Here is a 26,413-nt window from a genome sequence, read left to right on the forward strand (position 1 = left end):
ACTACCCCCCCCCCCCCCTTAAAAAAAAAAAAAAAAAAAAAAAAATCAAAATGACCACTTTATTCCCACAGTGGCAACAAAATACAAACACAGAATCAGAATAATTCCCCCCCTCAATTTGACAGCGGATACCAGCAGTCCCACTCACAAAGGCCACATTGAGACCCTCCTCACATACAAAGACCTTCTTTTACCATACAGGCGTCATCCTTTAACAATCCCCTATCACCACAACAAAAAGACCCTCTTCCCCTCCGTTATGGAATGCACAGCGCTGCAATTCTTTGTTAACTATCAGTGGATCTGAGGGGCTCCTTTCGAACTGCTGTTTGATATACAGTAGCTAAGACATACTGTGAGGGGTTTAATTTAGCCTGCTAAATCCGTCCGTAAACAACATTCTTTACTTTACTAATTTTGATCTGATTATGTGAAAGACAGTATGTCCAAACCAAGCGTTCTCTGCAGGGTGAACACATTTTTTTCCTGGATTGAAGACAAAAGAAGGTCATGTCATCCCCAAAAAGGATGTAACAGAGTCACGGCATGACCTTTTTCCACACTGAGGTGGAAATCCAAAACACAGACAATAGACTGCATCATGTCCGGAAAGACACACAAAGGAATGACTTCCATACAGCCAATTACACATCATAGAGCAATGCACCATCATTTCAGCTTCATAGTTTACAGGATCAAAATAGGTGATGGCTGTTTTATCCGAAGACAATAGAATTGTGCTGCAGCATCCTGTTTCCTCCACCCACCGTCAAAATAACCCACTCTTTTCCATAACTTCACTGCACCTTCCAAACAGTTTGGAATGATGATGCGGGTTGTATTTATTTGCACCATTTCCATAAAGCTCTCAATATTGTAACAACGATCCATCATATCAAGAAACAAAGATGGTTCTTATGAAATTTATGAGGTTCAAACACTTGCTGTCTAATATTTTTTATTGTCTGTCACTCTTAGTGTGTTTTCATATTGGTAGTTTCGTCCATTTATACAACAGAGATGCCTTTTAGTTCTGATCGACAGACAGATTCGAGCCTTTAACCTTCCAGTCGTGAGACATCTGCTCTACCCACTGCACCACTGTCACCCCTTTAGATTGCCACTGGGCATCTTATGTCATTGCTCCTCCAATTTAACATGGCACTGGTTGGCACATTGTCACACTTATGATGGACAGTTAAAAAATATGTAAAAAAAAAACTGACTCAGCAGAACCAAAATGTTTTTTGTCAAACATTCATGCAGTTTGAAGGCTTATAGTCAGTTTGACTAGCAGCGGCTAGTGTCCAGCTGGTGTAGTGTCTTGTAAAGTAATATTGTACAAGGATATGTGTGGACACAAGCTCAACACCCATATAAACACCTAAACTAAACAATCCACTCAAGTACACCAGAATTGGACTGAGCCTGTGAAGCTCAAACTCTGCTGCAGACGAAAACACCTGGACTGAGACCACTTAAAAATTTCAATCTTGATCTGCTTCCAAAACACTCAGTTGCAGGTACAGTTAATTTGTGGTGTGAAATCAAAGCAGACCCACAACAGAATTGTGAAACACTAGATATGTAAACTTAACATGAACTACTAAACCAGTTTGCTGGGAATTATGATAGAAACCATCTCAAAGCAATCTACTGTATATAATAACATGTAAGCATGAGGTAGGGATCAAGTGAACCAAACTACATGTGTAAAAGAGACCTTGGGGTATGTTCAGAAAAAAAGCTTTTTAACTGTGTACTATATCAGATCCCGAACTATAAAGTCAGAACGTGCAACGAGAGACACGTGAATCCAGACCACCTACTGTAGCACCGCACTGGGGCTCTGCAGACAGTGGCCATAAATCTGACACCTATGTGAAGCATACTAGTCAAAGACAGTCAAAGACTTCTAACACCCAGTCTCAACCCTAGAAAATTTTATGTTACACTAGACATGTTTCATCAAAGCGGCACACACAGAGGCAGAAGATACATCTTTGTGTCTGATACTGAAGGGTCATTTCCACCATAGACATTCAGATGAGCTAATACTAAATCATCCTACTGTCTCGCATTCTTCTATAAAAACACTCTGACATTTTCTCTAGACATTCCAGAAATGTTTTAAAATTGTAAATGAGAACTTATCATATACTTTTGTTATAAAAACTGTCAGACAACAGTGAATGACGATAAACCAGGGAAGTTCCTCGGATCCGTTTTGCTTCATGTTTATAGTATCATTCTGCAGTGTTGATCATCTTTTATGTCCTGTCAGCTACCTTCAGTGGCCCGAGGGACCCACGTGCTTTCAATAAAAAAAACAACAAAAAAAAAACTGACTCCTCCTCACATATAAATTAACCTGTGTACAGTATTTGTGTACACCAGTCAGACCACACACGCACAAGGGAGGAGAAATAAAACCTTATATACCAGATAAAGTGGAAAAATAGGACAAGTCTGTCAAAGTAACCTGATGTTCCTCACATAACAAAATCCATTCCTCTTTTTCCAGATTCATGAGTTATGGAGTATGTCTACCAATCAATCACTATAAAGAGCGTTACAAGAAGAAAGTAAGGGTTAATGTGAAATGCAGCTCAGAGATGTTTCGTTAGGAGGAAGTCTACCATTTCCCTAAAGAAACACTCCAACATTTGTTTGCTTTCTTAGATTTCAGGCATTTCAGCCACTGCCTTTGACTGTGCTTCTGTGACAAAGAAGTGTAGAAGTGTACAAATTCTTGATGTCACAGTGGACAGATTAATGCCTGAATGAGAAGGTTGCTTTAGTTGCCTCCCTGTTCTTTATGGCTGTACTGGTTCCTCAGTCCCTATGTGCACCATCTCCTCCTACTGTAGGCAATGAAATAAAAGCAGCTGGGTCAACAGCACTCTTTCTCACACTCAGTCCCCCCCCCGATACACACACATATATTATTGTTATTAATGCTATTAGAATGAAGAATGTAGAGTTTATTTGGCTTTGTAAATTAGGTACAGATGGTTTTACATGCTGTTATTAATCAACAATGTGTATTTAGATGTCCTGTTATCATGGGAGGATCCAGGGTGTGGACAGGGGTACCACCAGCCAGCGCCAGGATATGATTGGCCACTGCTGCCAGAGTCAAAATAACCCTGACCCTACTTGGCTGGGATCAAATAAGGAGTGCAACCAAAATTTGCTAAAGACAGCATTGTGGGTGTCTCATTTTTGCATGTTGTTTATTATTTCATAGAACTATGTGTTTTATTTACTTTTTTACATGTATTTCAAACAGGCCACCCCTCTCTAAGTCTGTGCTCCAACCTGGCCACCCCATCCAAAAATTTCTAGATCCACCCCTGCCTGTTATAAGACACTAGTGGACAGATTTACTTATTATTGTCTACTATATGTCAGGATAGTTTGGAGTATACTGTCACACAGGGCACCTTACCAAAGCAAAACAGTGTCTGTGATAGCAGGTAATGTACAGTAAAACCAAACTATTTTGTGGTATTACTTGCTGATAATGACAATGTTCTTTACCTGTTACAGGTAAATCACTTGTGTTTTTATCCTCAGCTAATGCAAGTGACTGAGGGCACAATTACAAAGAATACATCACTTTTCCCCATTTACTATCTAACAGGACCATGGATCATAAGGCCATGTTCAGACAGACTTTCACTTTGCATGAAAAATCACAGTCTTTCTCATTCTCATAGGTTACACAGCGGGAACCAACACCAAGTGGGGTTGTGCCAAAACACTAGGCCGTTGAGCAGAAAAGTTGGATTCTGCGATGCAACATGATATAATCTGGCAAAATGAGCAGCACTGACCAATCACGTACATGCAAGTGTGCACTCTTGGTGAATTACTTTGTTATGTGAAAACCATATTTCTGCAGTTTACCTCAAAATTGTCACAACCAAAGACAAAACAGCAGTCGCAGAGTTGTACAAACTTGTCTGTGAGTATTACAAACCACTGTGCTGTGATTTGTCATCTAATATTTTTGAGTTCACAAAATACAAATTCAAATTTGTTCCTGGATTTCCCACATTGTATTTCTTTGTCTCACCATTACAAGAAACACCCCCATCCATATAGCTTTTGTGTTAATTTAACACAGGGCAAATGTGAATGTGGCTTAGGTAATAGTGGTTGTGGCTTAACAGCATTCAAGTATAATTACATTACCAATATTAATTGTTACATAATAAATTCTGAATAGGTAGTTTCCTCTGCCTTATACTGTAGATGTGTCATTTAGCAGTGAGCATTTCCTATGGTCTTATGGATGGTTGTCGAGTACGGAAGCAACTGATTGGCTGTAAACAACTTTATTTTCTTATTAACTCAATTGTTTAATGTCAAAAATTCTTTAAAAAAAAAGCCTCAACACAAGTGCCCAGAGTCCAAAGAGATGTTTTAAAATTGCTTGTTTTGTCAGTACAGTTTATTCTTTCAACACAGTGGTATAAAACTGAGAAAATCAACAAATTCTCACATTTAAGAAACTGGAATTAAGCAAGTTTTTGCTATTTTGCCTTGATAAATGACAATTAATTGATCAAATTATTGTTGATTCATGTTCTGTGAGCTGACTCACTGCTAGTCTTTGGCTTTTCATGCTTCATAGTACCACCATCATACAGCTCTTTCACACATGATGATAGTTGGTTTGTGTGGACAGTCTGTGGTCAACCTGACTCACCATGGTTTGTTCCATGTACTGTACATGTTAGGTTCACCACAGACATAATTACTTGATAGCACTTCCTGTCGATGTCAACAGCAGTTAAAATCAACACAGCATCTCAGCCCTGAGAACATGATGACGAAACAACAAGACAAAAACAAGATTAATGCAGACAAATTATATGATGCTCATATAATCTTATAATAACTCAGTCAACTAATTAACAGTGATTAATGGCTGATTAATGATTCCTAAATCCCTGACACTTACTAAGAAATGTATTAATTTAAATCGTTATGTTTTTTCACTGTGTGGACATCAGGTAAAGTCAGTCAGACCGCTGCACAGTCTGCACAACCCTCAGCTCTGTGTGCACAGATTAGCCTTGACAGAAACAGAAAGAGCACTGTGAACATCAGGTGATAAAAACGACAAACTGTCTCTTTAAGCTGGTTTTCACTCCTGACACAGCAGAGCACCAACAATGTTTGTGTTAGACAACCCCCCACCCCCAGTTGTGTGAGGTATCACATGAACAGAGATCACGGACTCCAGCAGATCAGGAATAGTGTTTGATCTGAGACTGGTGGTGGCACAGTTTGTACCCATCACTAACTCACACTATGGGGAGGACGACACAGACAAAAGTGAGGAGAAAGATGCAGAATGTGGCTGCTGTGATAACAAAATGAAGACTTTCAGGCCACCATAGTCAACATAAATCCTACTGGTTGATCTGTGGGCTGCTTGTCAGGGACAGATGTTCATCCTTAATGAAGGATCTGACCTGTGCCTTTCTAGTCTGACCTTGACCTTTAGGAATATATGCTCCCACTATGACCAGTACCCTTCTACAGTTATTACTCATGTATAGCAGACTCACAGAGCACCGCTACCATTGCCACCAAACTTAAGAAGACAAACTAATTGTAAACTAACATAAAGCCACCTTTAATATCTGGACTCAAGGAGGAAGGGAACAGCAACACCACTATAATTCCACTAGGAGAGTTTGTAGTGTTCGATACATTACACAGCAAGGGGAACTTTATGGCACTTTGTGTGTGACAGTTTTTTGTGCTATCATCATTTTCATACATGTATATGTGTATGAGACCATCTGTCACTGTTAAGACGTGCCAAGGTAACAGCTGCCCTTCTTCACACTAATGAGGTAAATGTCAAGGAATAAAGTGAAAAGTGCAAAATTTGAAACACTTGGCCACTTTTGTCTTAAAGCTTTAGGGGTCTTACAGTACAAGTACTGTAAGACACATGACGGAAACATGCTGCAAGATTTGTCTTGCTGCGTCAGAGTGAGAGCCAGTTCTCCGTGTTGTACTCCCTTTGCTATCTGAGAACCATCTCTGTGAAGGAGTCACTGAAAGCCTGAGTTAACGTCTAAATCAAGCAGTACCTTACAACAATAACATGGGTTTTGTTCATGGCAAAGCATTTTGTCCATGCTATCAGTGTGGCTCTATGGAGGGCACCACTTTGGTACCGACCAAAATATCTCAAAAACAATTTGAAGTTTGCCATGACATTTTGTGCAGACATCCGTGGTCTCCAGACGAATTCTGGTTATCTGCCGACTTTTCCTTTAGTGTTACCATGAAGTTGACATTTTTGGTTTGCATTAAAATATTATTACAGTGAATAGATTGCCACAAGATCTATGACATCACTGTGCCCTGGGAATGAATTATAATAAGTCTGATTTTGTGACATTCCCATCAGCCTCAGCTAAACCACTTCCTTTGGGTTTAATGCTAATTGGCAAATGCTGACACTTGTGAACACGATATGTCAGGAACACCTTGAGGCAATTTCTTCAAATTTGGCACAAACATCCACTTGGTCTCAAGGTTGAGCTGATTAGATTTTGGTGGTCAAAGGTCAAAGGCCAATGTTAGTGACCTCACTTGTTTCCCATACCCATGAATTTGACTGGTTGGCCAAGGCATACAACCAAAAAGACAATGCAGCATGTTTTCTTAGTTTTTCCTATTAAATAATTTCAAATGTGATTATTTACTTCACTGTCGAAGTTTCACATAGTTCCATTACACACCCACCCACACACCCACACACACCCACACACACACACACAATGCATCAACACCTCAAAATTTATATAAAAAAAAAGCTTTTAGTTTGGGTTGATGCCATCTGATCAATAGTAAGGCCCGATGCTGTCATTCAAGGCCTGTTCACCCCTTGTACAAGAGAGAGATTATCTTGAACAATGACTGTTTGCTGCCTCCCTGTAGCCTCAGTAAATTCAGGACAATAAGGAGGGATTTTGGTGGATAAAAAGAGGAAAGCAACCTATCTAAATGACCCATGTGACTGTAAGTGGGAAGATATAAACATAAAACCAATGTCTTTGTGAGTAAGAAAACACAAAAGAGCTAAAAACCAGAGTTGGTGATTGCTGCTGTCTGACTGTGACTCATATGTGGGCTGAAGTAAATGTTTCCCATACAAAAGAAATGTGGAAACCTGCTGTAGTAAAGCATCGCTAAAGTTGAATTCATCTGGAAAAACAGCAGAATACATGGGAATGTTTAATCTCCACTGGAACTATTTCAACAAACAAATCACATTTATTTATTTCATACATTATATTGGTAATCATTTTCCAGGATACTACTAAATATCAGCTTTAAAAAAAACTATCAAAGTGGCTTAAAAAGAAAGTAACGTGTCAAAAGGGAGAATTTACAGTTTCTGAGCAGCTTTATCTTTCAGCCATAATACACAAAAACAGTTAGAAACACACACACACACACACACACACACACACACACACACACACACAGAGATGCACATGCACATGCACATATATTTGCCCCGAAGCCAGACGGGAGAATTTACAGTTTCTGAGCAGCTTTATCTTTCAGCCATAATACACAAAAACAGTTAGAAACACACACACACACACACACACACACACACACACACACAGATGCACATGCACATGCACATATATTTGCCCAGAAGCCAGAAAAGCAAAACATCAGACATGACCCTGTTTGTTTTGGTGTAGTTTTTATAACTGAGGCAAATCTTGATAAAACTAGATGTCTGTCAATGCCTCCATTAAGGCGATAAGTCAAACTCATGGTGACTATAATGGACTTAACTGACTTCCTGCTGGACAATTTAAGTGCTGTAGTCTCTGTATGCATTCATAAACACGCCAAGACAAGTGCGTGTACACAAATAGAAAAGCAAAAGAAGAATAGGTAAAGAGTGAGAGAAAAAAGAAATGCAAAGTTGAACAGTGGTGACACAACAACCCTAACAAAAGCTATTTAAAATAAAGGAGGGGAGCAGACATATGGGGACAGGGTCAAGCTGGACAAGATTTTGAAGAATATGAACTAGAGCAGAGGGACCTAAATTAATCATGGCAGAGCAGAAAGTACCATTGTGCTCCTCTGGCTTGGCTCCAGTGTAAACACAGCTCTGGTTTCTACCTGACACAGCTGAACCTTTCCCTCTCCTTTACTGGCCTCAGGTCACAGAGAAACTTAACTCCATTTCCCAGTGGGCCACACTTCTAATCATGGCTTCCTGCTACAGAATGAGCTAAATAGAGGTGGAATTAGACCAATTTCTGTTCTGGATCTTGACCTGTCAGTCCTTGTTACTGTATGTTGAGAGTCCTGCTGCTCACCGTTCTAAACAAGTGATTAATGACATCCAGATGGAAAAGACCATTCAGTAACAACCTGGACACCTGAGTTTGTTATTTTACTTCTACTTAAGGATGAAATTAAACCAGGTCAAGTTGAATTAGTCATGTAGTGTTCCTCACGCTAAATGATTAGGATGGTAGGAGAAGTGTGTGAGCTGAGTCCAGAGACAGAAAAGTGGAAATGGTAAAGACAGTCATTTGGACTTGTTGATGTGAGCTCAGTTATTTTGTTCTTCGTGCTACAGTAACAGAAAAGAGAGTCTATGCTATAGTAGTGCTGTACTTAAGGTGGTTCCATGAGGTAAATGCTGGTGTTGGTAGGCTAAGGCCATGACACACCAAGCCGATGGTCGGCCACTGTCAGGCTGTTGGTGAGCGTCTGTCGGAGCTTGTCTTCCCAGTGTGTCCTGCACCATTGGCAACAGTCAGATCCTGTTGGTGGCTTTTTGGCCAAATGAAAATGCTGAATAAGTGGGGGACCTCGCCAGCAAGAGAGACCACTCTGATAGGCTGTTCAGCTTAGCGAATCAATGCATGAGAAAAGAAATGTTTGGGAAAGCCTCTTTAGCCTGTTGCTATAGTATCTATGATTTCACCCATTTAGTTTGTCCTTGTTTTTCACCTCCACCACCTTCTTCCCCTTCTTTCTTCTTCTTCCACAACCAAAAGACCAAGGGCGGAGAAAGGCAGTGTCATTTACAACTTCTTATTAGACAGCAGCTGTGTTGAACGAGAGCTGCTTTGTTTACAGCTTATATATCTACAGTCTAGCTCTTCTTCTTCTTTCCCTTTCTGAATGGCAAATACGACCTGCTGGGAGCTGAGAGTTATCTCTTTCATGCATGTGCTAGTTAGCCATTGGCTGTAGTTGGTGCAGTGTGTTCAAGTGCCACTTTTTCGACCTGACTGGCCCAAACAGAGGCAACGCGAGGAGACACAACAGTTGGTCTACATCGCTGCTAGTTCTTTCATGTCGGTTTGGTGTGTCTTTGCCCTAAAATGCTAACAATAATATGTTAATATGCTGATGTCCAGCATATATGTTTATTATATAAAAAGGTAAGGGATCATAGAAGTTATTACAATTCATCTTAAAGGGGACATGAATGCATGTGCTAAATTTCTCAAAAGCACAAAGATCAGGTTCACAGTGACGCTAGAGAAATAGGGTCACAAAAGTCATTAGGATTCATTCTCTCGACAACGTGGATATCTGTGCCAAATTTCAGGGAATCCATTTAATAGTTGTTAAGATTTCACAGTGTGGACCACAGTGGTGGCAGACTGAGGGCTGCCATTGCCATTCCTCTTCTGACAAAGACAAACACTGCATCAGAGACAGAACTTTAACATTTGTCCAATGAGAGGAAATAATTTTGTCTAATCAATTAGACTGCAGCTAGGATGGTCTATGTTTTCAAACCAGAAACAAGATTGTGCAAGGCATGGCAGTGAGATCAGTGAATGTCTGTGTGCTTATTTGTAGTTGTAGTAACATGATAGTGGGCTTTCATACCGCCTGAGGGATGCGACTAGTTCCAGCCTACACTACAGGGTATCACTCCCAAAAATAAACAAACAAGCAAACCACCATGAATCAAATTACACTAGAAACACAGTCACTAAGTGGGCACCTGTTGAGCCAAACAGTACATAAGAAAGCCCAGGGTCGTTTTGTGGGAAAGGAGTACATATGTTCTTTGTATAAACACAGCTGAAACAATCCTTCCATCTGAGGTCATGGAGAAGACGTACCTCTACTGAAGAGACACAAACAGAGACAAACGTGTAGGAGTACGACAAGACAGTGACGTGGGATACATTCCGAGAGAGCCAAAATGTGATGGAGACAAGCTAAGAAAGGAAGAGCAAACGAGGGGAGGACAGACTGTCTGCCAAGTGGCCCTTTTGGAGATAGATGAAGAGACAGTGTGGGGACAGAAGACAGGGCAGATAGAGACCAGTGCAGAATGGCACTATAAAAGGAAGTAAAGGACTGCACTATACAGGGAGACTAAAGCCTAGGAGGACGGGAGAGACCAAGGCTTTAGAATTCCTTCAGCACAGCCTTATGGGACCCCTGTGCCCCTCCATAAATCACTGTGAGATGGAGTAAGGGCAAAGGACAGGGGTGGCTGTGGATATATGTGTATATATATATATATATATGAGTAGAGTAATAGAAATTTTCCAGAGATGATGGCCACAAATAATTTCCTTCCAACTTCATTCCAAGTCAAATAAAAGTTAATTTAAGCTGCTGAGGTTTACTACAGCAAGTTACATTTACACAAATGAGATGTAGGTGATAAAGCAGCTTTTTTTAAAAATACAAAAGGTTTCACAGAAGTACTGTACATACCGTTTTTCCAGTCATATACTTTGTCACTGAAGATTTCATCAAAAAATAGCATTAAAATATGGTGTCATCTCGTTCTCATAAACCCAATATCGTGTTATCATCTGGTCTCGTGAGTTAAGTGTATCGTCACACCTTAACTGCAGAATGAAGGTAATAGCCCCAGTTAGGTCTGAGATGGTCCTGGATATATCTCGCAGAAACAGTCGGGACACTGCTGTGCACTACACTGTAACAGAGGTGAGCAAATAAACTGGGTGTGCATATGGAAAACCCACCACTTAGTAATCACTTAGGTATTTTCTCTTAAAACGTAAATCACAATGTTTGAAAAACACCTCCCGAAAAGCACAAATCTCACCTTTGTGTGGCTTGTTCAAGTGCACTGTAGTATCTTACAAGCAATTTGATGCCTACTTCCCCTGGTGGCCGGGGGGGTATAAGGGTCGGCACAGCCACCAAACGAGAAAGTTAAACCTGGGGGGCCCTAAAACACTGATGTTCCACTGTGAGTGTGACTCATTTTGTTTACAAGATCCAGCTGCTGCAATAACATATTATTTTATTTTCATAAAAAGACTGCTACATTATATTTTATATGCATTTATATACATTATATTATTCAGTAGAGCAGTAAAACATTTTTTCCATATTTTTCTTCATTTTTAATATTGTGACAAATATCATATAGTGGACTTTTTAATCATGTCAATGTTGTACCGTGACTTTTTGGTATCATTACCTCCCTCATATAGAACATTTTCTTTTACATATTTCTACATCATTATAATGCATTTGCATAATAATAAAACAATAATATAATTAAGCATCTTTATGCTAAGAAAAGAAGAAAGGATCTATACTAGCTGACTGTATACAAGCTACAGTACATGCAAGTGTGTGTAAACACGTGTAATGATGTAAAAAATGAGACCTAGTGGCAGGTGCCCATGAATACATTACAAATATAATACAGGCTGCACATACAATATAAACAGCCTGTGGGTTTAATGTATTTAAAGATCATCCCATTGATGGTGCAATAAAGTGTGTGAACATTTACACTGTGAATATAGTGGAGAAGTCGAACTATGTGGGGTCTAGTGAGGCTGTAAAAAGACTGACACATTTAACTCCACCCATTTCCTTTTCCTGTTTAGATAGCTTCTCTGGATAATCTGTTTTCTCTTTACACAATTCTATACTCAGGATGTTTTCCATAAATTTGGGCTCCACTACGCAAACAGATGAGTGGAACCCTCACTCTCTGCACATGTGAGAATAAGAAAATTAGGGACACATATCCGCAGTAAGGGAATGTAAACTGGCTGACTCGTTCAGGACATCTTTCAGTACCCCACAAGAAACTCCAAACAAGTCTCATGCAGGTCACAATATGCATGCTTGTTTAAGGAGGAATTTCTGCATGAATGGGGGCGAACAGCCAAGCTCTCCAGGCCTTTCCTCATTGTTACAATACCAAAAGACTAATCTAATAACACACACACACAAAAACATTTCTGAGAAAACAAGACTTATCCAAACAAAAGACACATAATGTACATCTGTGTATATGTCCATCCATCTACACACATGTAACAGTGCGAATACAGAAAGGTCAGAGTGGTTTATCCATGAGGTGAGGGCAACACCTCACTGGAAACTGCATGCCACATGTGCGTCAGTTCTTTCCTCACAACACAACACAACACAACACACATCAGTGACAGGGAAGCCCCACACATGGGCTTCTCATCCAAGCCTGTGGCTTCCTGCAGGACAGCACAATGGGCTCTTCCCTTGATTGTTACAGCCCTGGACTCTATATCACTGCCACTATTTTGGCAGGGGATGTGCTGGTCATTTTTCTACCCTTATCACAGGCAGACATCTTCCCCTCACCCTGGACGCATGCCTTCCTCCACGATAAAACAGCCACATTTCAGAGGTCAGTCATGTGTCGGCTTTCCATTTAGTGACCACATCACACATCACTCATCTTTCCCAAGCAAACTGCATGGCTGTGCGGCTGATGTATTCTAATCAAATCATTTGCATTGCTTTCTGTTCTCTTATGGGCATTTGAAACAAACTCAGTTTGATTTAGTTTGACCATGTGGAATGCAATGTCAAGGAAGGACATGCAGAAACATTATTTATCATACAACATCCACACATCCACAGCTGAGAGGAGGGTAAACTGCTAAAGCAGATGTTGCTGCTAGGCTTCCAGGTAGGAATCTAAAGCCAAAAACGTCTCTTCCACAGTCACAGAAACATTCACTGCCAGTATCATCCCCTCGTTCCATCATGCTCAATCACATCTTGAAATATATTCTCAAACACATAAGAATCAAAGCCTCTCAAAAGAATCCTATTCGGAACATCCTGTTAACATTTCTGTCTCAAGAGCCTTCCTTCCTCTGCTAGTGGACACTGATAAACAGTATATGTGTGCACAGGTTATGTGTGTGTGCATCCAAGCACAGACTCTTGTTTTAGCTCTCATGAGCCACAGGGCTAAATTTGCCAATCAAAGTTTGGCATCTCCAGATAGAATTCAGAGCAAAAAATCCAGATAACATGGCAACTGTCTAGGGTCTGTAATGAGGCACCTTAGCATCAAAGCACGTATGACCAACAAAGCTGACTTTAAGGGTTTGGTACGGCTCAGACAAAGTAGTTTCATGGTGTGGTGCACTCAGTGGAATCACAAAATGTGATGAAAGTAGTGTGCAGGAAGAATAAAAAAAGAACATGAACAAAAAGTCCTAAAAGCCTAAACCTCCTCACAGCTGGCAAACTGTTGCATAGAGTGGGCCTCAAACCTGAAACTAGTAGATCTGATGGGTTTTTTTGGTCATATGTGTTAGTTAACTACATGTCTTTGGGATTTGTACTGTTGGTCAGACAAAACAACATTTGAAATCCTTAGACTCTGAGAAACTGTGACAGGCCTTTTACTATGTTCATAGAAAATGAGAGTAAGTAACTAATCAAGAAATTAAATGACAGACTGACTGAGCGTGCATGGCGGATTTTCAGTCCTGGTCACAATAATGGCCGGGTACAGCCCCCACGACCACAGCATCAAAAAGCACATGGAGACCTGTTCTGAAGGCACAGTGAAAATCAAGCTGACCTCACAGAGGGTACAGTTCATATAAAAAGTTCAAATGGGGATAACGGCAATTCATTTTTGCCAAAGCATTCATAGTGCCGCCCCCAGCTGTACATATAAAGTGAAGGAAACAATTTTAAAAAGAGGGGGCTTGAGAGAGAAGCTCAAATTCTGCTTCTTCTTCCACCTCTGCACAGCTGCGAAATCACTGTGTGAAGTGGACATGAATGTAGATTTCAGATGCTGTTCAATGATCCAACAAGCACGTTGGCTGAAGCACGCAGAGACCTTTACAGTGCTGTTATACTCCCCTCAGAACTGCTTATCAAACACATCTCATACCAACTCCAACGTCACGCCACGAGTGACCAGGTGAGAAAGTACACAAGGTTTGAACTATAGGCTTTTACACACAACTATTTGTAGTTTTCATGTTTACAAATGCCAGTGACATCCAGGAGAGGCTGTCTGAAAAAGTACTCCATTATCCACATAGCTAAATAATTACTGCCTTCCCACGCGGATGGAGAACACATGGCACTCTTCAAGCAAAACCCAGCCCTTTGTTCTAATCACAGAGTGTGCTAACACAGGGAGTCACATTGCACCTCATGGAGTCTCACTTGTTTACAACGGCAGAGCAATGTGAACATTGCAAACAAAATTAAGTCACACATATTTTCAATAGGCAGGGGGAATTCCAAACCTAAAACATCACATGGAGTCAGATGGTGGGAAAACAGTTGTACAACTCAGAGGCTGGGGTCCGGTTCAAAGAACTGAGTCCCTAGGGTCAGATTTGGATGTGATATTAAACAGAAACACATTTTAAAGCCACTTTTGACTTGGAAAAGTTCTGCATCAATTGGGAAACATCATAAAGTGACATGTGGTTGGTTATTGTTTTCATTTCCTATCAACTTTCACTCCTACCTACTGAAGCTCACTCCTTGTGATCCTTTCAACAACTTAGATGGAAATGTTTCTCCAGAAAGTCCGATGCTGGCTGATGTCAAACCAACTGACACTATTTAATTCTTATGATCAATATGAACTGCTTCTTCATTTCCCTAACTAAAATTAGCCCTCTGTCTCCCAGTGTCACTGCCTTGGAACAGTGCTGCACAATACACAAAGTAGATGAGCTGTGTCACATGCGTTCAGTTGATCCCCGACCAAATTCGATAGAAGCAATAGACAACGAGGCATTTTCATCACACCTGAGAAAATACGTTTTAATCTGAAAGCCAGATGCTATTAGTTTGGACCACTCAAACATCAGAATCATTTAATGAACCATCAGTATTCTCTCTCTGACAACTTGTAAGTGTAATATAAAAATCCAAATGAGGGTGTTTACATAATAATCACAGATAATCACCTTTTTTTGGCCAAGTATGTTACACACAAGGAATTTGTTTCCAATATAGCCATCTGCGGTGCCAACTCAACCGATGGCTCTAACCATCAAGGGCAACTTGGGGATTCAGTGTCTTGCCCAAGGACATGCAGACTACAGGCACTGAGATTTGAACCTCCAACCCCCAGGTTGGGAGGTGACTGTTGTACCCACTGATCCACAGTCACCCCGACATGCTTAGATATATAAGAAAAACAATAAAATCATGTGAACAGGAAGGTATTTTGCAAAGCGGGAACACTAGTTCCGTTACTCTGGTTTTATTCACGTATTCAGGGATGACATGCAACACGCGTTCCCAGGATGTGTCAGTTATCTAGTATGAGCTGTAACTATCTGGACACAAAGGTATTCTGACCCAGAGTTCTTACAAAAAGAAAGGACAACTTCACGGCCAGTGTGGTCAGGCAGCCATATTCTTCATTTTATCTTACATATGAGGATGTGCGTTTTGCATCAACTCCAAATCTTAAATGCATGCTGTACAGACTTCAGTTTTGAAAATGTTTTTATCACAGCTATTTAAAAACAACCTGCTGAGTTCATACCTTGTATCCACATTATGAATATTCATCAGCTTCTGTAATTCTTTCTACAAACAGATGTTCCATCACAACTAACATCTGCACTGTTGGTTATTATTGTGTGACAATGCAGATGTAAGGAAGAATGAAATGTGTCCACTACATTATCTAATATAACGTTGGATCTGTTAGACAGAATGACTGGCACACCCAAACATAAAGGAATGCATTGGCACACGACTTTGGAATAAAGCAGAGCATTGATTTCAAGTTACTTTGTAACATATAATAGCACGAAATGGCGATTTATACCCATAAAGCTTAGTATCAGTGTCATTGTGCCTGCGGGTCATGACCACAGCCCTCACTCCCTGCCAGGTCAAAGATCCCACCATACTGTCGCCCTACATGATGTACCACTTTTATTTTTTTTAATCTGCAAAAGCACATCGCTGTTAATGCCCTAATTCCACCAATCGAAACTGCAACATTAGGCGTTTTACAAGAAACATGGTTTGAGTTTTGCTATTTACCAACATGCAAAGCCAAGAGCCCTCCCACCTCAGAGAAGTCCCACACCAGACACTCCCCCAGCCAGCACGCCGCAGCCTGAGCATGTCTGCCGCGCAGCCCAGAGAAAGAAAGCCTAGTCACACGACTGCGTTCATGTTTACACCTTAATTGTCACAGCCGTGTAGTTTGCAAGTGAAAACAAACAATAATAAAAGACGCGTGGGAGAGAAAACTTACTGCGTGCGCTCCTGAGGCGAGGACGGCAACGGAGAGGCACAGAAGCAGCAGCCTGCCAGTGAAAATGGCTGAAGTTAATAATACTGATCAGCTAATCCGGCTGCGATGTTCTGCTGTGAATTGCACTCATATTCTGTTTACCTCAGGTTCTTCAGCCCTTTGTTGTGTTGTCCGTGCATGGTCCCACTCACGCGGACCGCAGATTTTAATCCCACGCCGGTCTCTCACTTGCAGACTTCTACAGCATGACTGTCCGACCTGAGGCACACCAACAGCCCCAGTGTCAATAAATCACAGGCTAGTAACACTAATCATGCGTCCATACACCTGACCCACATGATTAGGTCATATAATAATCCATTTTCACTGCTACTGCTGTGAAGAACTACCTCACCGGGTGCTTGCTGTCAGTGAGCGCCTGCAATAATTGATCATTTGTTCACTATGTCATTGATCATTTTCCATCACTTTAATAAAATGCATTACTTACAGTCACCAGTCTTCCGTGCAGTGGTTAGATGAAGAAAGCGGGTGTCACTGGGGTAGGGATGCGCGGGTTCCGGGACTAAATAGTTTCAGAACATGTAACAATTGCACCAAAAACTCCTCAAATATTCTCAAAAAAAGCACACAAAGTGTGCCGAGTAGTCCCTCTTCTTACACAGAGCAGTCAAAATGTTTGTAACAGCAGGGTTGAGTCCGTTTGCATGGACGAGGGTGGTCGTTTGGGGAGGAGGTGTGGTGCAGCAGAAACAAGACCAAGTGGCATTGATCAGAACCTCACATAGTCTCGGACAAAGATGCAACTAAACGTGCTGCCCGTGCTCCACTGATAACCCCGCGAATTACCTGAAGAAAGAGGACAAGAAGTGGTCAACAGGTGGTTATTTGCGGGCACTTTGCACTGTTGCGCACAGATCCCACAGCGCACCGCCACAATGCTACTGCCGTCCGGCACTCTCTTACTGCTGACGGCTCTCTACTCAAGTGTAGACCTGACAGGGGCTGAGGTAAGTGGACAGATGAACTACAATGTTTTCAGTTGTGCTTACGGGTAAACATGTGCATAAAGTATCATTTCAACGGTGTCTGATCATGTTAATGTGCACAACCTTTAAACTGAGCTCAGCTGGGGCTTCTTGTAGACTTTCTTCATGTACATGCACAAGTTTAGAGCAGCTCTGCCTCATCTTTACTACAGGTATAGTTAGATGATATTGTGTTCATCCGTCTTAGTGCTTTAGTTAGTATTTGAAAACGAACAGTAAACATTACAGCATCACATTGTACCAGATGTTTTATTTTTGAGCCAGTGGTGATAATAAGTGTAACTGTTTGCTTTTTGATTCTTCTTTTGACTTTGTCATGCTGCTCAAAAACTCCGTGAGTTGGGTCTAGTCCCAGTCCAGCCTCCTACGCTGCTGGAGGGGAGCAGAGAGAAAGAGGTGGGGGTGAGGGAGAGGGTGGGGCAGAGTCTGAGGGAAGTGTAACTGAGCCACATTAGACTTTGTCATCAGTGAGAATGATGATTGTGATTTTTTATTCAGTCACTCACAAACAGGGGTTTTCTCTTGATTCCCATTTTCCAGTTCAGGACGTCTGCTGACGCTCAGTCCAACATTCAGTTTCTGTACCCGATCCTTTACATATGATTGATGCAGCCCACTCACATTCATAGTCACTGCACTTTTATTTGGTACAGTGTGATGAAAGCAGGGCTTTGCACACAGCCTGCCCAGGGGGCATCCCAGGCGGAGAAACGGATACATAGAATATTCTGATGGTTGAAGATCCACTTTTCACACAGTCAAAAAGAGACGAGTTTAATAGAAAACAGCAGTGAAGGAGAACAGCTTGCTTCAGGTTCTCCTTGATGTCAGAAACTATTCAGACTTTCTGCTTTGTATTCTTATGTTTGAGTTTCGGCCTTTTGTTGAAATAGTGGTCAGCTTCAGCAGAATAGCAGAAATCCAGGTGAAAGTGAGAAAATATTGGTGGTTTGTATGAAGTGTAAAGATAAAGAAGAACAGGCTGTTAAACATTTAGTCTTACTGCGCAATGTAACGACGTGATGTTTCAGAGAAATTTAAAAAGTCCAGAAATTACTCCAGGCTGCTCAGAAGATGGAGAATTTCTTCACCTTCTGGGGAGTTTTGTGGATATAGTGTTTTTTCAGCTGCCGTGGATTGTAGCTGAGATGTTGTAATAAAGGACCAATAAGTATTATTAGGTTGTTTGAGAGAAACAATTCAGGATACTGGTTGCAATTGTGAGCTACATGATGATAGACAAGAACCTTTCCCTGTAGCTTGTCTCTGAGCTTTACGTTGTCATCTCCATAAACTCTCATTTTTGTTTCATCAGCTAATTTTCCAGGTTCTGGAATTAAACACAGTGACTGTGACTTCATTATGATGACAAATGATCAATATTCATTTTATTATTCATAATAATCAGCATTTCAAGTGTCTTGAGAGTGCTGAGAGCAAACATATCAGGTTAAACGAAGTGGCAGAATCAGCTTTCATACGCTGCCTGGATTTGACACAGACATATAACATTTGGGCTGGATGATTGAGGAGGTGTACAGTATATCTGGCTGAGCCTCTTGTTGCTAATCCGATGAAACTGAAACTGAATTGGGTTAATTCAGCATTCTAATTTTACTTAGAGTCCAGACTAAGATGTTTTTGATCCTGTCAGTTGCCTTTATCCATCCAAAGCTTCACAGTGAACAGAAAAGAAAGAGGCTTTGCTCAGATCCAGAATAATGAGTGAAATGTACTGTAGCTGTATTCATTTAATTCTGGGACCTGCACATTGGCCGGTGTCCACAAGGTGCCTCTGTGTGTTTATCTCTTAAGAGATGCTACATAAACTGTGTATCAGGATAAGGATAATCACCTTTATTGGCCAAGTGTGTTACACAGAAGGAATTTGTTTCCGGTACAGAACCAATGGCAGCCATCTGCGCTGCCAACTCAACCGATGGCTCTCAGCATCGGAGGCAGGGCCTAACTAAGGCCAGGAGTGAATGAATATACTGTGTAAACATTTCACAGTCAACCTCTAATGCACTCAAATGTGATAACCCTGAGCCTAGAACAGGACAGGCTGACTTTAGAAAGGCAGTAATGAAAATATAAAGTAAGTTTACCTTGACCCTCAATTTAAAAGTGAAGGACCAAGTTAATATTTTTCCTTTGCTCTCCTTTTATTCATTGTATCATCTGAGCCTGAGTGAATTTCTCCACTGTTTATATGAAATGAACAGAACAGAGCTTCTCCTGGCGGTCATTTAATCTGGTCAGAATGAGTCATTAGTAAATACTAGAGGAACATGAGGAGGAGGAGACGGTCAGATTAGCAGATTCCTGGAGTGGAAGTTTATGTGTGGGATGTTGGATGGGCGGATTGGGAGAGGTGGAAAGAAAAGCTGCTCTGTGCTTCTGGGTTCCCCCCTCCCAACTTAGCCATGATGGTCCAGGACAGGTTGAATCCGCGGGAGGATGAACACCTCAAAGAAGGAGGAAGCAGTGCTGAGAGCTGTTAATCCCTGTGCAGTCTGATGAATGTTGTCTACTGAAAGCTGAGAATCTCAATCAAGTCTTCATCTGTTGGTCCTGCTGCCCAAAGTGCAGACAAGGCTGCTTATAGCTTGTTCTAGGCCTGATCCTGTTGGACCACCCTCCTCCCCAACATCCCCCTGCAGAGACAACAGCTGACCCTGTAACTGCGGCCGGCCACCAACCAAGCAGTGCACCCTGTGAAGGCAGAACTTGTCTGACCCCTGTCCCCAGGATTGTAAAAATGCCTACATTTGGAAGAGTTACAATTGTGTTTGTGTCTCTGTATTTTGACAGGTGTCTCCAAGTGGCACAGATAATTGTTCTTTGACCATGATGCTCATGTAGTGTTGAGGATTAGATAGTGGTTAAGAATGGTAAAGCCTTTTCACTTTCATGTGGTCCAAGAATCAAGAAGGCATTTCCTTCAGATTTGTCACAACTGTATTTTATGTTCTCTATATATAAATACTACCTTTGACCAATAATAATCTTTTCACTTTAACTACCCCAAGATCTACTGGAGTGTTATCCCTGAGATTCCCAGAGGGAAATGTGAAATTGCATTTAGCCATTTAACTATGAAATTGGTGAGCCATAAATGTCATTTGTGGTTTGAATGAAGATGGTGTAATGGATGCATTTGTCTGACAGGGAGGTGGAGAGTGATGGAGGCATGTTCTGCTAGAGGACAGGGAGAGGGACATGATGAGGAATGCGTGTTGACACCCTATAGCAGTATTAGTCTCCTCTGTTCCCAGAGCCACTGCCAGATTGTCCAACTGATGGAGGATAATCAAGATAGTAATGATGGGCTCATCAGATTTATGACTTTCTCTTTTTTTCATACTGGGGCACATGAATAAAGAGTCATGTTTTGGGTGTCTTCTACTTCAGCTGTTCTCACTGTCAGTTTTATAATGCTGTTTTATAAAGCTTTATAATGATGGGTTGGCTACAGAGGACAAGTGCAAGACTAAACAACAGTGTTAAGGGTCCCATGGAAAAGCCTCATTGCTATATTGCAACCCTGTTTATGTTTGTGTTTACTCTGTGTGTCTGTGTTTGCGTTGCCACTACGGGGCAGTGCAATTGTGGGTCTGGGTGTGTTGGTATATAAGTGTGTGTGTTTGTGAGTTCACAAATGAAACCTGTTAACCCAGGGCCGGCCTGTGGCATAGGCGAAACAAGCAGAAAAAAAGAACAATATAGATGTGGGTGACACTGAGGATAAGTGTGACTATCCCAGTGACTGTGGCCGCTGCCGCGGGGGGGGTTTCAAAGCCTGTAGATGTGGGTGGCACTGAGGATAAGTGTGACTATCCCAGCGAATGTGACAGCTGCAGAGAGGAGCTTTTCAAAGCTCAAGCTGATTAAGACCTACTTGAGGTCTACCATGGCCCAAGAGCATCTCAGTGGACTTGCTGTCATCAGCATCAATAAAAATCTCGCCTAGGGCACCAATAGAGCCTGGGCTGGCCCTGTGTTAGCCTGTTTTAGGTGGGAGGGTCACCGCTATCCTTAGAATAGGCATATAAAAAACCCACCATTGGCAGCAAAATGTCTGATTATAAAGATAATGCTACTGACATTCCAAACACTTTATGTATCACTTTCACACAGTTTGCACACACTTTCAGTGGAAGTCTGAGATGTGATTGGATTTAGTGAATGCACACAACTTCAAGGTAAGTCCAACATAGGGACTTCACAGGCTTCTGGTGCAGTCTGAGTCCAGTACTTTTTCTCAGTGCAGAGCAGCTACCAATAGGGCTGCAGACTGAGGTAGAGCTAGTATACAGTACCTGTGTAATGTGGAGGCAGAGCAAAGACTGGAAGGCAAAGGACAGTTACTGGTGGAGAAGACTTTTAAAACAGAACCTAAATAAGTGCTGGGTTTTCTGATCTGGACAAGGTAATGGTTCACACACTGGTGTCTTGTATGACAAAAGTTAAATTTGTTTCCACATGACTGGCGCAGACTGGATGATGCCAGTGTAAGACTTTGCACGTGCAGTTCTCAGTTTGAAACTTGTGCAGCAGTAAGTCTGCTGAATTAATGTGATACAGATTGGAAATATAATCTGATCAGAAGTTGGTCTGAATATCTGTTTTGAATAAAATGAAGAAAGACCTCAATTCAATTAAAAGTCAACTTTTTAAATGTAATTTCGCCTTTATTGACAGAATGACAGAAGCCCACAGAGAGACATAAAACACACACTCACAGAAAGAGAGGGACATATGTACAACAATGAGTTTTGGCTGGTATCAAAGTGTGACTGTTACATGGTACAATACACATATTTTAACCTGCAGGCCAGAGCAATTTTAAAACCTTTATTTTACAAGAACTTATTAATCGTCCTTACTTCATTGTTAACAGGATACATTAGTGGTGGAATCAGCCGACTGAGTGTCAGATATCAGAGCTTTTCATCAGTGCATGGAAATTCTGACTGCTTTTTCTCACTGCTTAACACCCATAATATAATTTATTTTTTCATTCTTTATGAGGAAATGTTGCAGCTTTGGTTCCATCTAGAGCTGCAGTGATAGATTTATTTTTAAATCTCACAGGTCCTGAGCAGCCAAAATGACTCAGTGTCTGACACAAACAGTCGACCTTCTCTTGCTACTGAATTACGTCATCATGGAATGTTGCCAGTAAATGTAGGAAAGGGCTTCATGTGCATGTATGTGTTTGTGTCTGTATGAAAAACATGTAACATCCCCATGACAACAATCCTAAGGCACTCTGGTCATGCACTGTTTCTATTTTCACCATGCTCCTCTTGTTCCTCTAACATAAGCACACATCTTCGTGGATACATAGTGTTTGTACCTTGTCCCTGCATACATACTGAAGACTTATTTTCTCATTAAGTCATTAACTTGCCTCATGTGCAGTAGAAGAAATGTTTGATGGAATTATGCATAAGAACAAGCCCCAGCAGTGGGCCCCCTTTTTTGTAAACAACCAGAGAAGGTTAAAATACTTAAACATTTTTAAATTTGATTTTAACCACACATACATCTCTCTATTTCAAGGTGATTTCCCCTTGTATGATTAGGATTGGGCAAGTGACAAGATCAGTTTGTGACGGCAGACTGAGCCATGGTGAACACAGCTGGGCGTCACCAGTGCCAGAGAAAAAGAAAGACTTAAGACCACCTGATATTACAGAAGAGGCAGTCACATGCTTTATATTTGTCCCATTAAAAGCTGATCGATGCTCTTTGCACAGTGTAGTGTATATGGTGCCTTTCAACATGATGGAAATAATTGTTATTTATGTCAACTGAACCTGACAGTGATGCCTGAAGTCACACAGTCTGGTTTTTACCTCTCTCTGCTTTACGGCCTGCAGGCTCTTCTCATCTTCACTGACTTAGAGTTACTCTGAATTTTTACCAGACCTGGTAGTATTGTGTTGTTTTTGCACTATATTTACAGAAGAGGACTGATAGAAATAACAGATCTGAATATAATTCAGAGGACATGCAAGTGCCTGTGTATCCATACCTAGAGCCTTGAACATATTTCCTGGAACAACAGATGCTTTATTCATCTCCTCCTCTTTAATGCTGCTGGCGGTTACATAATGTTGACTTGTTGGACAATGAGAATTGTTCATTTTTTTAGCTGTTATTCTGATGTATTCCAGAAAAAAGGCTTAATCAGATAACTTTTAGTAGGAAATAAGCTAACGTGACGTGGTTCACATCAGGAGAAGAGCGTTGCTGAGATTAGGGGAAGATTAAGACATTTTTAGCTGATAAAAGAGCAAATCTGTTGTCAGGGTTCAGCATTTCTGAAGCTTCAGGGCAGAAAAATCTGTAAGTTGCAGTCTCTTCAAACTGTAGTCATGTGATGTTGATGTGGGAGATAAGGCCTGAGATCAGCTCTGCCTATAGGAAAGCTATCAGCTGTATTGTATGGTATGATAATGGGACTAAAAGCACCATTATTCATGCAGACATGGAAGTGTAGGGATAAAGACTTTCTTTCTCTGGGTCCTGGAATTTCCTCTTTTTATCACACTTATTCTTACACTTGTGGTGTCGCCTCAGTTACGTATTTCATAAAACTTTCTGATGATGGTGATGATAATTTTACAAAGGGATTTCCTCTCCAGCCAACATCAACATAATGTGCAGCACGCACAAATGGAAAAGCCTTTGTTAAAAAGAGGACGTGAAGTAGAGTTTACATGCACACATACGCTCAGACACGCTTCCTGTATGTATACTCCCTGATGGATGCATTGTGTCAATCCATCGTAACTGACATCCCAGATGCTTCAGCGTAACACAAGGAGTTTGTCTGAGAATATTCAATTCTTAAGGCACAGAGGTCCTTTCTTGTCCTCATGTGCTGACACTATTCCCAGATACCAGAGTACTTTTGAGAATGACGTGAGGCTGACCCAACCTCTTCTTGTCTTTGTGAGCATAAAAGGCAAGGAAGAGGCTAGAAAGAATGGCTTCCTCAATTCTACATCCTGTGGCACAGTGCTGCACATTCACAGAAGGGCTACAGGCAGAACTGAAGTACTCAGGGCTCTGCAATCATTCACATGAGCTGAACTGGCTCTTTCTTAGAGAAAACAAACATCTTAACAAAGTGATTGTTGCTTTCTCTCCTCCATCCGTCTCTGTTTCCACCACTGACCATTTCCTCCTCTCATCGCCTCAGTTTGCTGGCACAGCAGTGCACCCTCTGCTCTAGATTACTGCATGCTTTCTTTCTAGAGCACAGACACTCAAAACTGATGCAAATGAGAAGAAAGTGCAGTGGTGAAGAGCTTTTGATTTGTGTGTTACTACTTTGACAGCTCCTTTCTTTGCGATCGTTGAGAAATGTTTTCTTTTTTACTGCCCAGACCAGTGAAGTGTGGTCAAGTGAACACAGCCCTGCACATAAACCAAAAGTTGAGAAAATACCACCATAGCCTGTATTGTTCTTAGTTTTCTATGACAGAGATGTAGCTTCTCGTATGATTGAGGAATATAAATGTGTTTTATCCTGACCACAGAGCCAGTCTGAGAGCAAGATGGCATTTGTCTGTTTTTGGGTGGAGTGCTGATGTATGTGTTTATCTGTATCTGTGCAGTAGTTAGAACTGGAAACTTCCCTCTCAGCCAAAAAGATCAGGAGTCTGCCTTCATTTGTTACCAAGGTACATTTTGTTCCGATGCACATCCTCACACACAAACACTAAAGCATAGAGGAAGAGCTGAGTTATCAAGATGACCCTGACATTGGAGGCTCTGTTTGAACTTTTAAATCCTCTCTAAGCAGAGGTCACAGGTCAACAGAATGAGCCTGTGAGGATCGTGTGACTGGTCAAGATGGTATGCAGATGGACTAGGTGATTAAGAGAGGGCAGGGATCAGGCATATTGTATAGGATCTCTAAGAAGCAATATGGTGCTGTGGAATCTTGCCTAAATCCAGTTGAATGAAAGGTGGCTAATTGTCTATAGTGACAAATGAAGTGTTTCACTGGACTTCTTAGAGGCTGTTTGGCTTCAGTCTAATCCTTCTATCACAAGTTTCACACCTCTTGTTTTCTCAGCATATGAAGTCAGTTATCAGTAGAGAAAAGTTTCCTGGAGTCTCTTCAGCCTGCTGGAGTTAACCCAGAAGCAGTTGAAAATCAGCCAGTTCAAGGGTTTTCACACATACAGTACAGGCACACACACAGAACTGTGTTCACCAACAGGGCCTGAGAAATTGTCTAAAACAATTTTCCCATTTGCTGAGTTAATTTTGCATGTGAGAACTCCTCAGTGGATTGCTGACATGGCTTGGACACTCTTGCTTAGGAGGATTGAACTGTATTTTACTGTAGAACTGTGCTCATGTTAGATCTCGGTGTTCAGATGTTGAAGTTAAATGTGCAGCTGCATGATGAAATTGAGGTTTCTTAACTTTGAGACCCTGCTACTTGGAGTTCCTCTGACTTTTTGGCCCCAAATTTGATGACAGGCAACAATAATCTGGTCAAACATGGTCATTCATGAGCTGATGAAGTGAGGAGAGTGAAAGACATGTTTCTGCCCTGAATGAATTGAAGTACTGTTGCTAGGAAACATCAAATGTACTCTTGTGGAGCTTGCTAAGTTTTATGATTTCAAGGATTTTTACCATCTCTGTCACTCCTTTTTAAGTTTGTGTTTACATCCATTATGTGTGTGTTTTTGTACATGCTTGTTCATGTGCATTTTCCTGCAGGGATGTTTTGTTGTGTGAGTGAGAA

At 41.2% G+C, this 26,413-nt stretch overlaps 2 protein-coding genes across 2 annotated transcripts in view; one reads left to right on the forward strand and one right to left on the reverse strand.

Moving 5' to 3' along the window:
* Nucleotides 1-17,303, reverse strand: part of col4a2 (collagen, type IV, alpha 2) — a 58,969-nt gene extending 41,666 nt beyond the window's left edge. Inside the window, exons 1-3 of the mRNA XM_020609289.1 lie at nucleotides 17,073-17,303; nucleotides 16,724-16,840; nucleotides 16,583-16,634 (exon numbers count right to left, since the gene is read on the reverse strand). Of these exons, the coding sequence (XP_020464945.1) occupies nucleotides 16,583-16,634; nucleotides 16,724-16,761 (90 nt within the window). The 5' untranslated portion in view covers nucleotides 16,762-16,840; nucleotides 17,073-17,303. The remainder of the gene's footprint in view (nucleotides 1-16,582; nucleotides 16,635-16,723; nucleotides 16,841-17,072) is intronic.
* A 54-nt stretch (nucleotides 17,304-17,357) lies between these two features.
* col4a1 (collagen, type IV, alpha 1) overlaps nucleotides 17,358-26,413 on the forward strand; it is a 40,183-nt gene continuing 31,127 nt past the window's right edge. The window contains exon 1 of the mRNA XM_020609331.1: nucleotides 17,358-17,592. Within this exon, the coding sequence (XP_020464987.1) occupies nucleotides 17,521-17,592 (72 nt within the window). The 5' untranslated portion in view covers nucleotides 17,358-17,520. The remainder of the gene's footprint in view (nucleotides 17,593-26,413) is intronic.

This window comes from Monopterus albus, unplaced genomic scaffold (assembly GCF_001952655.1).
Source record: "Monopterus albus unplaced genomic scaffold, M_albus_1.0 scaffold99.1, whole genome shotgun sequence".
Lineage (NCBI taxonomy): Eukaryota > Metazoa > Chordata > Actinopteri > Synbranchiformes > Synbranchidae > Monopterus > Monopterus albus.